Source organism: Perognathus longimembris, chromosome 6 (genome assembly GCF_023159225.1).
Source record: "Perognathus longimembris pacificus isolate PPM17 chromosome 6, ASM2315922v1, whole genome shotgun sequence".
Classification (NCBI taxonomy): domain Eukaryota; kingdom Metazoa; phylum Chordata; class Mammalia; order Rodentia; family Heteromyidae; genus Perognathus; species Perognathus longimembris.
This window is the reverse complement of record NC_063166.1, coordinates 13,250,762-13,263,859: the sequence shown is the minus strand read 5'-3', so window position 1 is coordinate 13,263,859 and position 13,098 is coordinate 13,250,762. Positions and strand designations below refer to the sequence as shown.

At 46.4% G+C, this 13,098-nt stretch overlaps 1 protein-coding gene and 1 non-coding gene across 2 annotated transcripts; one reads left to right on the top strand and one right to left on the bottom strand.

The window, feature by feature from the left end:
* Positions 1-245: 245 nt before the first annotated feature.
* On the top strand, positions 246-5,994 carry Psmb9 (proteasome 20S subunit beta 9). Its single transcript, XM_048347320.1, is given in 8 exon segments — positions 246-372; positions 2,305-2,372; positions 3,797-3,928; positions 4,429-4,455; positions 4,457-4,556; positions 4,827-4,926; positions 4,929-4,967; positions 5,814-5,994. Coding segments are annotated over 8 exon segments (648 nt in total). The 5' UTR covers positions 246-312; the 3' UTR covers positions 5,936-5,994.
* Positions 5,995-12,542: 6,548 nt separating this feature from the next.
* On the bottom strand, positions 12,543-12,649 carry LOC125354057. Its single transcript, XR_007211441.1, has one exon. It is a non-coding gene; the product is annotated as a U6 spliceosomal RNA (small nuclear RNA).
* Between the last annotated feature and the right edge of the window lie 449 nt (positions 12,650-13,098).

Sequence of the window (13,098 nt, the reverse complement as noted above, 5' to 3'; positions counted from 1 at the left end):
TCCGAGTCCGGCGGGCCGCCCTCGGGTCCCGTCTTCTCCACCACGCCCACCCTTCCTCTCGGCTCCTCCTCTCCTCGCCCGGTTCGGATCCCGGCGTGAAGTCTCTCCTCTCGCCTTGGAGGACGGGCGCTTGCGTCACCTGTCTCCGGGCAGATGCGCCCGGCGGAGGTTAGCGCGGCGCGGGCGGCCCGGCGGAGCGGGCCCGGGCGCCCCCTGGCGGGCGGGCGGAGGGGCGGGGCCGCAGGTGCGCCGCGCGCGGGCGGGGAGCCGGGACCGCAATCCGCGCCCGGAGCTCGGCGCCGCCTGGCTGCGATGCTGCGAGCCGGAGCACCTGCCCCGGACTTCTCCCCGGCCGGCCAAGTCCACACTGGGGTAATGGCTCTGGATCTGGGGGTTCGCGGATGGGTGGAGGGAGCGGGGGGCGTGGGGGGGGGGCTCTGCAAGTGCTGGGAAGCGAACGGCGCGTCTCACGGGAGTCGAGGGCAGCTGCCAGCTCGCCCTCCGCGGGGGCAGTGCGCGGTCCCCTTCCGACGCGGGGTCCCGGCGGGGGGCGCAGCGAGGCGGCCGGGGAAGGCTGGCCGTGCGCCCCGCGGGCCGCGTCGGGGAAGCTGCCCCGGGACGCTTTCGCTTTCACTGGGCTCTGGCAGTGGAAGCCGGTGGAAAGCAAGTGCGGGGCTCGGGGACCGTGCACACGGAGGAGACGGGGCCCTGAAGTCGAGATAGTGGCTGGCAGGAAAGGAACGCAAGGACCAACTCATCCCACGGAGCTGTGATTGACGCGTCCGGCTCACATAACGGGGATTGTGCATGGGTCTGGGGTGTGGGTGATGTTAATCCCGCGAGGCCCAGGAAGAACCACCACCACCCCCCCAACCCCCCCCTCCCCGGCCTGGTCCTGGCCCTGGTGCAGCCCGGCTCGGGCTCCTGACAACTGTCATGACTGCTTGGGGAACTTTGACCAGGCAGGGTGCACAGGGCAGGGGGCCGCCCCCAAGGCTGGCTGACTTCTGCTCCCACTACCACCGCCATTTGGCTTGGGGGTGACTGGTTTATAGAGGAATCGCTTATATATGGAATCGCCGTGTTAAGGGGTCTTTCATGGTAAGTCCGTATGTCCGAAAGCATGCTCAGGGCTGGATCCCCGAGGGCCAGAGTGAGGCATGGGCTGGCAGAAAAGTCGCAGTGGAACCATCCATGAATTGAGAAGTCTCCTCTCCCTCCACATAGGAAGTGGAAAGTCAAAAACAAAAGGCAAGGGCTGGGGATATGGCCTAGTGGCAAGTGCTTACCTCGTATACATGAGGCCCTGGGTTCAATTCCCCAGCACCACATATACAGAAAATTGGCCAGAAGTGGGCGCTGTGGCTCAAGTGGCAGAGTGCTAGCCTTGAGCAAAGAAGTCAGGGACAGCGCTCAGGCCCTGAGTCCAAGCCCCAGGACTGGCCAAAAACAAAAACAAAAGGCAAGGCAAGTAGGAGGGAAAATGGAGTAGGCTTTCGTCCCAGGTCTGCTGTTAATTCTGTGTGGTCTCGGAAAAGGCATTTCTTCTCTATAACTCAGTGAACTGAGTAACTGAGCTAAGTTACTCAACTCAAAGTGTCTTTAAAGCTCCCTTAAACCTAACACGAGTGGGGGAAAGTGTTGCTTTATTCATCTTACTGTTCCTTATTCTTTACTTGACTTGGAAAAAGCACCAGCTCCCCAGTTAAATCTTCTGCTGGCACAGATTTCTTCCCTGACTGCAGTAATATTTACCTCTTGACCAGAAATTCCTCAAGTGAGACTTTCGTTTTAATCTATGTGTCCATTGCTGTGTTCCTTCTGCCTGGACTCCTGACCACACTACCCATGGATCTCTTCCATGTTTTCTTTTGTTCAGTAAACTGAAAGAGCTCACTTCTGCCTAAGGAGGGTCCGTCCAGGTGCAGGCTGCAGGTGCAAAACCCAAACTTGTTCTCCAGTTCATCGGAACTGGCCTTGCAGCACATCGGGGCACCCAGGAGCTCAGGTGGTGGAGATAGTCGTGTTGAGAGCTGTTTCACTAATGCACACAAGCGACCTGGGCCTTCAGGAACCTCATCCCAGAATTCCTTACAATGGAAAGATTTCCACTGTGAATAGTAGTTGGAAGCAGTTGGATGAAACAATGAAGTGGAAAGGTTGAGAGAAAAAGTTTCTAACTCTGGTCTACATTACTGTATGGCGTTGAGCCAGTCACCTCAGATTTCAAAGACCCTTTCTGCATTTTTAACCCGAAGCCCAGCATTCTCCTGCTTTGATATTTTGTACTCTGTGCCTCTACAGACAACCATCATGGCGGTGGAGTTTGACGGAGGTGTCGTGATGGGTTCTGACTCCCGGGTGTCTGCAGGGTGAGTACCGGTGACTACCATTTGCAAGGAACCTACTGCTCCTAAATACACACTTTTTCATGAAAAATCTGGCAGACAGACAGATCTTTCAGAAAATGCAATGAACCTTTCCAAAAAGCTATTCAAATATCATGTTGGTAGGTGCTTGGATTTCTGAAATTCATGGAGGAGGATCTGTATGCTTGTATAGCCTGTCCCTGTGCTGTACAAAGATGAATATAAAAGAATAGACTCTCAAAGGGACACGGGAAGTAGGTTGGGGGGTGCTCTTCTTCCACGTGTGGTTAGGGATTCAAAGGTGTGTTTTGTCCGGCAGAAGTAAGACCACTTCGTATTTACCATTTTTTGAACTTTGTCTCCCTCCTTCTAGCCAGTTTTGTCACAAGCATGAGTATATGAGACTAGATCAACACTGCCTGCATTCCACTCCATAGGACATGATTCCCTCAGGAGGCTTCATAAAGAAGTACTAAAAAAAAGACTTTTTTTTCTCAATTCAGGTTTTTGTTGTTGTTGTTGTTGTTTTGTTTTGTTTTGTTTTGTTTTGTTCAGTCCTGGGCCTTGGACTCAGGGCCTGAGCACTGTCCCTGGCTTCTTCCCGCTCAAGGCTAGCACTCTGCCACCTGAGCCACAGCGCCCCTGCTGGCCGTTTTCCATATATGTGGTGCTGGGGAATCGAACCGAGAGCTTCATGTGTAGGAGGCAAGCACTCTTGCCACTAGGCCATATTCCCAGCCCCTGTTGTTGGTTTGGTTTTTTGTTTTTTGTTTTTTTGGCCAGTCCTGGGTCTTGGACTCAGGGCCTGAGCACTGTCCCCTGGCTTCTTTTTGCTCAAGGCTAGCACTCTGCCACTTGAGCCACAGCGCCACTTCTGGCCATTTTATTCTGTATATGTGGTGCTGGGGAATTGAACCCAGGGCCTCATGTATATGAGGCAAGCACTCTTGCCACTAGGCCATATCCCCAGCCCCCCTGTTGTTGTTTTTTAAAAGTCTACCTTTGATTTAAAATACTGACTGAGATTATTTCTTTTGCTCCCTGCTTTAATCAAAGCATTACATTTTATACTATTCTCTTGTCAAATAAACTCAAATGTTGAGAAGCATTGGACCAACTAACCTTTAAAATCCCTGCAACAATGTGGGCATTGGTGGCTCACGCCTTTAATCCTAGCTACTCAGGAGGCTGAGAGCTGAGGATTGAGGTTCAAAGTCAGCCTGGGCAAGAAAGGCCATGAGACTCTTATCTCCAATGAACTACCAGAAAACCAGACATACAGCTGTGGCTCAACGTGGTAGAGCACTAGCCTTGAGCAAAAAGAGCTCAAGGACAGTGGCCAAGCCCTGAGTTCAAGTCCCATGACTGACAGAAAAAAAAAATGCCTACAACGCTAAGGCTGATGGCTGGTGATTGGTTTCCTACAGAGAGGCAGTAGTGAACCGAGTATTTGACAAGCTATCTCCTCTACATCAGCGCATCTACTGTGCCCTCTCTGGCTCTGCAGCAGATGCCCAAGCCGTGGCCGACATGGCAGCCTACCAGCTGGAGCTGCATGGGTATGAAACCCTGAGGTCCCAACTCCTCACCCTCTGCTCCTCAAGAATGTCCCCTGTGCTGTATCCTGCTCCAATACCACCATTTCTGCTTATGCATTTGTGAGCACCTGAATCTTCTGATGCCAGTAAAGAGGAGTCAAACCATATATGTGAAAGCTACTATCCTATTTAATTAATCAGGAAGAAAGGATGATGTGGATGACCAAAGTATGAGGCAGTTACAACATGAGAAATTGAGGTCAATGGACCAAAGTGAAGCTTATCTGCTGTTATCATAAGGGCAGAGAAGAAAATTGATTGCGTGATTGAGACCTGGCTAGGTGGGGCTAAAGGGAAGAGGGTGAACACCAAAGGAGATGTGAGCACTTGGGAGGGGGGGTTGGGATTTGAACTACTGCAGTTGGAGAGCCAAGTATAGCTTGGCAAGGATTATTGTAATGACACAAAAGGGTGGGACCTAAGAAAATGATATCAACCCTTATACCTAACCTTTCCTTCAGATTGGAACTGGAAGAACCTCCACTTGTTTCGCAGCAGCGACTGTGGTTAGGATATCACCTACAAATATCGGGAAGACTTGTCTGCGCATCTCATGGTAGCTGGCTGGGACCATCGGGAAGGGGGCCAAGTGAGTCCCTTCCAAGGTGCTCTCTCTCTCTCTCGCTTGCTCTCTCTCTCGCCTTTGGGGTTTCCTCGCTGCACTATGTTGGGTGATGAAAGTCAAAGGGCATTGTAGCAATCAGTCCCAAAGACACTTCCTCTGAAAGATGCCACAGCTCTCATGGCTGGGGTTAGGAGATACTGGGCCTTCACTGCCCGGAGCAGTGGACTCTCTGCCTGTCTCAGTGGGAAGGATGGGCTGAGTGATAATCGTCTGACTCGATGGTTCTTCCCCCAGGTGTATGCAACTCTGGGAGGAATGCTGACTCGGCAGCCCTTTGCCATTGGTGGCTCAGGAAGCACCTACTTGTATGGCTACGTGGATGCAGCTTATAAACCAGCATGTCCCCTGAGGAGTGCAGGCGCTTCACCACAGATGGTAACTACCAGACGGGAGAGCTGCCTGGGGAAGACTGATTGAGTGATTGATTGATTGATTTTACCAGTCCTGAGTCTTGAACTCAAGGCCTGGGTGCTGTTCCTAAGCTCTTTTGGCTCCAGGCTAGCACTCTAGTGCGAGAGTCACAGTGCCACTTCCAGCTTTTTCTGGGTAGTTAATTGAAGATAAGTGTCATGGACTTTCCTGCCTGGGCTGGCTTCAAATCATGATCCTCAGATCTCAGCCTCCTGGGTAGCTAGGATTACAGGCGTGAGCCACAAGCGCCCAGCTGAGGAAGATCTTTAAACATTAGGAAAAGGAGAATATGAGGACCAAGAAGGATAATACATGGATGACCATTTTAATTTAATGTCAAACCTGGGATAGTTTTAAAAGGTGAAGGGACAGACAACTGCTAAGCTAGATGGGACTTTGGGACCATAAGGGACAAATCAGGACCACTTGGAGAAAACCAAGTGGCCAGTCTAAAAACCAGTGCTGTGCTGGCTAGTTTGAACCAGCCTGATGGTTAAATATTAAAGGAGTTGCTTGGTAACTCGAAAATAACCCTGGTAAGAGCATTTATACAATGAACACAAGTAGATACTTTTTTTTTTTGTACTTTTTGTGTTTATGTGATACCAAGGAATCGAACCTAGGGCCTCATGCGTGCTAGGCAAGCACTCTACCACTAAGCCACATTTGCCCTTCATTTTTTTCATTTTGAAGCTGGCTTATCAACACAGCACTGAATATGTCGGGTGTTAAGGGAAATGTGGTGAATGGGAACTATTTTTGAAGCTCAGCCATTCTCTCCTCCTCTCTTTGACTCGGCTTCTTTTGTAGCTATCACTCTGGCCATGGGCCGGGATGGCTCCAGTGGGGGTGTCATCTACCTGGTTACGATCACCGCTGCCGGCGTGGACCATCGAGTAATCCTGGGGAATGAGCTGCCCAAAGTTCTATGACGAGTGACTCTTCCTCCAGTGTCCCTTCCTCGTTTGTAATAAACTGTCTAGGACAAGAAGCTGGTATGATCAATGGGAAATAGGGCTACCCTCCCAGACGTCAGTATACTCCTTTTGTCATGTCACTCCAAGTCTAAGCAACTTTCCCTGAGAAGGGAGAGAACAGTGCACTGGAAGGAGAACGAGTCCTTTACTTGACAGGTCCTCACTTACTGAGTGATTTTTAAATGTTACAGACCATAAAAATTCTCTTAGGCTGCTCAGTGGTAGAACACGTGCTTGGAATGTTCAAGGGTCCTGGGTTCTCTCTCTCTCTCTCTCTCTCTCTCTCTCTCTCTCTCTCTCTCTCTCTCTCTCTCGCACACACACACACACACTATACATATATACATACAGATAGATAGATGTAGATCGTATTCTGAGACTCAAGTATGAGAATATACAAATATTCATTCACATTTTGGAAGCCGTCACCAATGCCCAAGAAACAAAGCTGAGTTCTGGTCCTACCTTTGTCCTACATTTCCTGAGTATCAGAACAAATTATGAGCCCCTATTTTCCTCCTCTGTCAACAGAAAATGAGTGACTTCTTAGATAGTTTATAGCTCCAGCATTCCACACCAGTTTGGCTACAAGTGAACAGTTAAGTCAACATATGTATTCAACAGAAGTGGAAGTAGGACCTCAGGCTAGGCATACAAATTCAAAATCCAGTGAAACAGTCATAGAGCCTTGGAAGGGTCGGGGGAAATATCTAAACCCACAGAATCCTCGAGTTGTTTCTAGCCTTACTATTTTATTTTGAATTTAAAATGCTACATTACTGCTAGAAACTCTGGACAGGATACAAAAAAAAAAAAAACAAGTACAAAAGCGAACAAGAGCAGCTGGGCTGGGAAGAGTCAAAACTGAAAGCGATCAGGTCCTCTTTCAGGCTTCTCCACACTTTACTCTCATCAGCCTCAGATGCAGACCTGCTGGTGGCAGCGCAGGAACTCAACCTCTAAAGCGAACACACTTCCTTGTAAGAGAAACCATGCAAAAGGGGGGCCCGTGTGGGTAGAAGAAGGGAAAGGAGTCTCCAAGATGAGAAGCTTAGAGATAGGGATGCCCTGACTCTAGGTCAGAATCCTCATGGAAGCTAAAGGCATGATGACAGACCCTAGGCAGCACAGTGAAAACTTGAAGAGCTAAATGGAGACTTCAGCTTATTAAAATTAGAAAGCTTTCTGGGTCCCAGTGGCTCATGCCTTAATCCTAGCTACTCAGGAGGCTGAGATCTGAGGATCACGGTTTGAAGCCAGCCTAGGCAGAAAAGTCTGTGAGACTCTTATCTCCAATGAACTACTCAGAAAAAGCCAAAAGTGGTACTGAGGCTCCAGTGGTTGAGTGCCAGCCTTGAGCACAAACAGGGTCAGGAACAGCGCCTAGGCCATGAGTTCAAGCCCCAGGACCAGCCAAAAAAAGAAAAAGAAACAAAAGGAAAGCTTAATCTATTTTACCAGCTGAATAACTGTGTTTTTATACCCCTTGTTTCTCAAAGGGCTTATAAACTGCTTACAGAGGTAGGCACAGTTTTGAAAAAAAAAAAAAATCTTGGCAACAGGAAAGCAAGGTTAAGAAAATAAATGAGGCCAAGGGCTAAATACAACATGAATACCTAACACCCACAACCAAAGAAAAGTGGCATGGAGTGGTTTACACTGGCTTACAAGGACAGATTGTACAATATTCAAGAGTTTAGAATGAACCAGATTAAAAAAAACTTTTAAAAGTATTCAAGAACTTAGAAAGGCAGTTGTTAACCATTGGTTTCTTGCTATTGTGTGTGGAGGAAGTATTTCTATTGTAGAAGTAAGTAACTCTTTAAGTTAGAACTTTAGTATACAAAGTGGAGAAAACCTCAGGAGTTCAGGACAAGAAGGCTCATTATAATAACTAGCTTAACACAGCACTGGAGTTTGGGCCAGCCTCAAGAAAAGTGAGAAAAATTAAAGGTCTAGATTAAACCATTGTTCTTTGCAGTTCATGGGATCATCTACTGTGTTCATCTGTTTTCATTCACTATAATAGAAACCTAAACATTTTTAAATGGCTGTGGTGGTGCATATCTGTAACTCTAGCTACTCAGGAGGCTAAAATCAGGAGAAGTGAGATTTCATGGCAGCCTGGACAGAAAGCTTTCAAGAATTCATCTTAACTAGTAGAAAGGTGGGCATGGTCCTTGTGCCTACCACCCATGCTCTGTGGGAAGTTTAAATAGGATGGCCATGGTCTAGGCCAGTCTGGGCAGAAAGCAAGATGCTAATTTTTTTTTAAAAAAAATAACTAAATCGGGCTGGGGATATGGCCTAGTGGCAAGAGTGCTTGCCTTGTATACATGAGGCCCTAGGTTCAATTCCCCAGCACCACATATACAGAAAATGGCCAGAAGTGGCGCTGTGGTTCAAGTGGTAGAGTGCTAGCCTTGAGCAAAAAGAAGCCAGGGACAGTGCTCAGGCCCTGAGTCCAAGCCCCAGGACTGGCCAAAAAACACAAAAAAAACCCTAAATCAAAAAGGGCTAGGGGTGTGGTTTAAGTAGCAGAGCACCTGCTTAGCAAACACAGGACTCTGAGTTTAGACTCTAATACAAATAAAGGAAAAAAGGAAGGAGGGAAGAGTAAAGGAGAGAGGGAGGGAGGCAGGCAGGGAGGGAGAGAGGGAGGGTCTATTTGACTCAATAGTTTTGAAATTCCAATCCGTACTCACTAAGTCTCCTCACTTTGAGTGTGACAACATAGTTCACCCTTGTGGTTGCACAGGATAGAGAAGATGAGGGGATCTTCTTGTGATTGCTGGAAAGCCAAGAGGGCAAGAGGGATGGGGACAGAGTCCCAAAACCACCTTCAAAGAGCAAACCCGCAGTGAACCTTCCTTCCCCTAGGCCCCACCTTCTAAAGATTTCACCACTTCCTGATAGCCCCAGGGCTGGGGACCCAGCCTTGAGCACATAAACTTTGAGGAGTCATTTCAGATCCAACCAAACTATAGCATCTACTTAGAAAAAATAGACACCAAATTATCAAAACAACAATGCCCATACACAGTTTTGTGGCCCATAAACAAATAGTAGTCACTCCACACACTCGTGGTGTCTAGTGTATGGACACTGGCTACATTTCCTGAGTGTTCATTAGACTTAGACACCTTTAGAGCATTGTGAAATTTCCCCTGCCTTAGTCCTACCTCCTTAGAGTGGAATCCAGAAAACTCACTTCCTCTGGTTTTCTTCAAAACTATGCTAAGGCATAAATTCGGGAACTGGTTCCCATCAATCAGATTCAACCAACGGGCACTTCAATTCAAAAGTGAGGAAACAAGACCCAACCTGTATTCATGTCACTGGCAAAGACCAGCCAGGGAAAAAAGAAGCAGCAACTGGCTTTTGAGGAAGTAGTGGTTAAAAAGGGGAATTTCTGCCAGGGTGGTGGCTCACGCCTGTAATCCTAGGTACTCTGGAGGCTGAAATCTGAGGAATACTAGATAGAGCACTTAAAATAATATGTAGAGTATTCTAAAATAAAATATTATAATTAAATTATGATCAACAATTTCACCCAGTCTTATTCTTGTCCCATTGATCTTGGGCTAGCTGAGTGTGCTAATGAATTCATCATTTTCTGTACTGAAATGGTTCTATACATTCTTAGTCCTCTGGTACAATCTGGTAAATGTCAATAGCAGCTTACACTCATAAATTTTGTTCTGCAATTCTCTCCTCCAGCACATTAACAATACCTGGCGGGATCATTTCTCCTGAGCCTGTGCAGTTGTCCTTTTCTGTTGTTTCTCTCGAGACCCAATTTTGGATGGGTAGCTTGTAGCCTAAGTCTTTCAAGCACAAAGGAAGAACAGAAAGCATCTGTCTATGGCAAGACCAGATGGCTCTGTTTAACTTACTACAAGAACTAACAAGAGGGGCTGGGAGGGCTGGGGGTATAGCCTAGTGGCAAGAGAGCTTGCCTCGTATACATGAGGCCCTGGGTTCGATTCCCCAGCACCACATATACAGAAAATGGCCAGAAGTGGCGCTGCGGCTCAAGTGGCAAAAGTGCTAGCCTTGAGCAAAAAGAAGCCAGGGACAGTGCTCAGGCCCTGAGTCCAAGGCCAAAAAAAAAAAAAAGAGGGGCTGGGAATGTGGCTTGGTGGTACAGTGCTTGCCTTGCATGCATGAAGCCCTGGGTTTGATTCCTCAACACCACATAAACAGAAAAAGCTAGAAGTGGCGCTGTGGCTCAAGTGGCAGAGTGCTAGCCTTGAGCAAAACAAAGCCAGGGACAGTGCTCAGGCCCTGAGTCCCAAGCCCCAGGACTGGCCAAAAACAAAACAAAAACCAAAAAAACCAACATGATCAGAGGAGAAGAGCAGACTCTTCCATAGGTGACTATTTCACAAGGCCATCACCCTGAAAGCAAGCACACATTTTAGATGCGGAGGCCATGGAACACCCCTGTTCCCCGCCCCCCCCCCCCATGATTTTCTAATCCACCTCATAATACACATATTAAGATTCTGACCAAGTGACAAGGTGTTTTTGTTTTTGTTTTTGTTTTTTTTAGAGTTGTTTCATAGGTGATATACAGTGGGGTTACCTTTACATAGGTCAGGCATTAAGTATATTCCCTTTCACATTCTGTCACCTGTTCCCTCACTCTCTCCCCTTCCCTCCCTCCCGTCTCCACCCACCAGTTGCAGAGTTCAAGTTCTTGGATGTCCAGTGTGCTCCACTGCTGCACTATTTTCACCCGTTTCCCTCTGATTCTGTGCCCTTCTCCCACCCTCCCGCAGATCTGCACATGAATACACGGTATATCAGGTAGAGAATTCAGAGTGACAGGGTATTTTCAACTCAGAAATAAGCTCGGTTATTAAATGTGCCAGAAATGGAATACATCAAGAATATACTTTTATCCTTCCTGACACCCATGCAGCTAGAATAGTGTTTCACCTGGAAAAAAAAATATATGGAGGAAGGTTAAGTTCGGGGCTGGGGGGGGCAGAATTATTTCTAGATTTTCCCCCATATTTTGAGTTTGATATACATGATAGCTCTCTCAATAATACAGATTTGTTTAAAACATATGAAGTACACTAAATGTACCTGTTTCTAATTTTATTTTCTATGGTGAAAGGTTAAACCTTTGGTGCCACTTAGTGGTCAAATGGCTGAGTAGTGAGTTTTGGGAGTGAAAAAAACCCCACAGCTTTACAATTTTGGTATTCTGAATTTAGAAGATGAGTTTGAGGAAGGCTAAAATAAAAGAGAATTTTCAAAGGCAGCAGGTCACTTAGTTAAATCCACAGGTGAGTGAGAATGCACAGAAGCTTTGCTATCTCAATAATCAGCATGACAATGAGACAATTTAAAATAAGTAGAATGAAGGTGATAATTATCAAAACCTTAAGTCTCTCAGAAGACAGTCTCCCTTTTTACACTCCCATCCCATTGTCATCATCGTCATCATCACCAGGTCTAGATTCTGCATATGAGTGAAAACGTGAGATAATTGGCTCCTTTGAGCTTACTTTGTCTCCCGCAACATGATGCTCTCCAGTTCTACCCATTTTCCTGGAAATGACATAATTTCTTTTCTTTATGGCTAATGCTGCATGTTATCAGTAACCATTCATTAGCAGGTGTGCACCTACGCTGACCACACAGCTTGGCTACTGTGACCGTATCATAACAAACACGAGTTGCGAGTCTCTCATATATCTTGATTTACAACCCTTAAGATACATGCACAAGTGTGATATAGCAGGGTCATAAGGAAGGTCACTTTTTAGTTTTTTAATAAAGCTCCATACTGGTTTCCATGGTGATTGCATGAATTTACATTCCTCCTGACACTGTAGGAAAGTTCGCAATGGGGTTCATTGTGGTATTTCCATACATGGGTAGAACACACTTTGATCAAATTCATTTGTCTATTCCACTTTCTTAACCCCCTGGTTGTACAGTCCACAGTGGATTTCATTGTGCTTTTCCACACATACGTATAATGTACATTGATCATATTTGTCATTCCCCCCCCATTACTCTTTCCTTTTCCCTGCCCCTTCTAGATAGTTAACCCACCTCAAACAGTCCTCGTTCTACTATCAGGCCAGAATCTTAGATTTTATGTCTAGAGTCCCTGAATGAGCAAAAATATTGAATATCTGTTCTTATGAGCTGTGGTTATCTCATTCAACATAATTATCTCCAGTTTCATTCTTCTTTATAATTAAAATATACTTCATGTATCCATTCATTTGTTGTTGGGCAATTCAATTGACTTCATAGCTTGATTGTTGTGAATAGTGATGCAATAAACAAGAATGTGCAAGTATCTCTGTTGTATGTTAACTTACACTCCACTGGTTATATTCCAGGAGTGGTATAGCAGTATTATGATAGTTCTATATTTTGTTGTGTTTATTTTATTTATTTATTTTTTTTTTGGCCAGTCCTGGGACTTGGACTCAGGCCCTGAGCACTGTCCCTGGCTTCTTTTTGCTCAAGGCTAGCACTCTGCCACTTGAGTCACAGCGCCACTTCTGGTCATTTTCTTTTTCTTTTCTTTTTAAATATGGAACGCTTCACGAATTTGCGAGTCATCCTTGCGCAGGGGCCATGCTAATCTTCTGTGTATCGTTCCAATTTTAGTATATGTGCTGCCAAAGCGAGCACACTTCTGGCCATTTTCTATATATGTGGTGCTGGGGAATTGAACCCAGGGCCTCATGTATACAGGACAAGCACTCTTGCCACTAGGCCATATCCCCAGTCCTGTTGTGGGTTTTTTTTGAGGAAACTCCATACCAATTTCCATAGTGACTACACTGATTTACATTTCTACCAACAGTGTATAAGGGTTCCTTTTCCTGTCCACCCTCCTTCTCCATCCTTATCAGCATTTTGGTTTGGTTTTTACCTTACTTTTTGTTTGTTTGTTTGTTTGGATGACAGCTAACTGGGGCAAAATGGAATCTCATTGTCATTGTTCCTTGCATTTCCTTTATTGGCTAAGGATGTTGAACATATGCCTGCAATTTTTTTTGCCATTTATAATTACTCCTTTTGAGAATTATCTGTCCAAACAAAACAAATGAGATTTGTGAACTAAATTTCGGTACCTA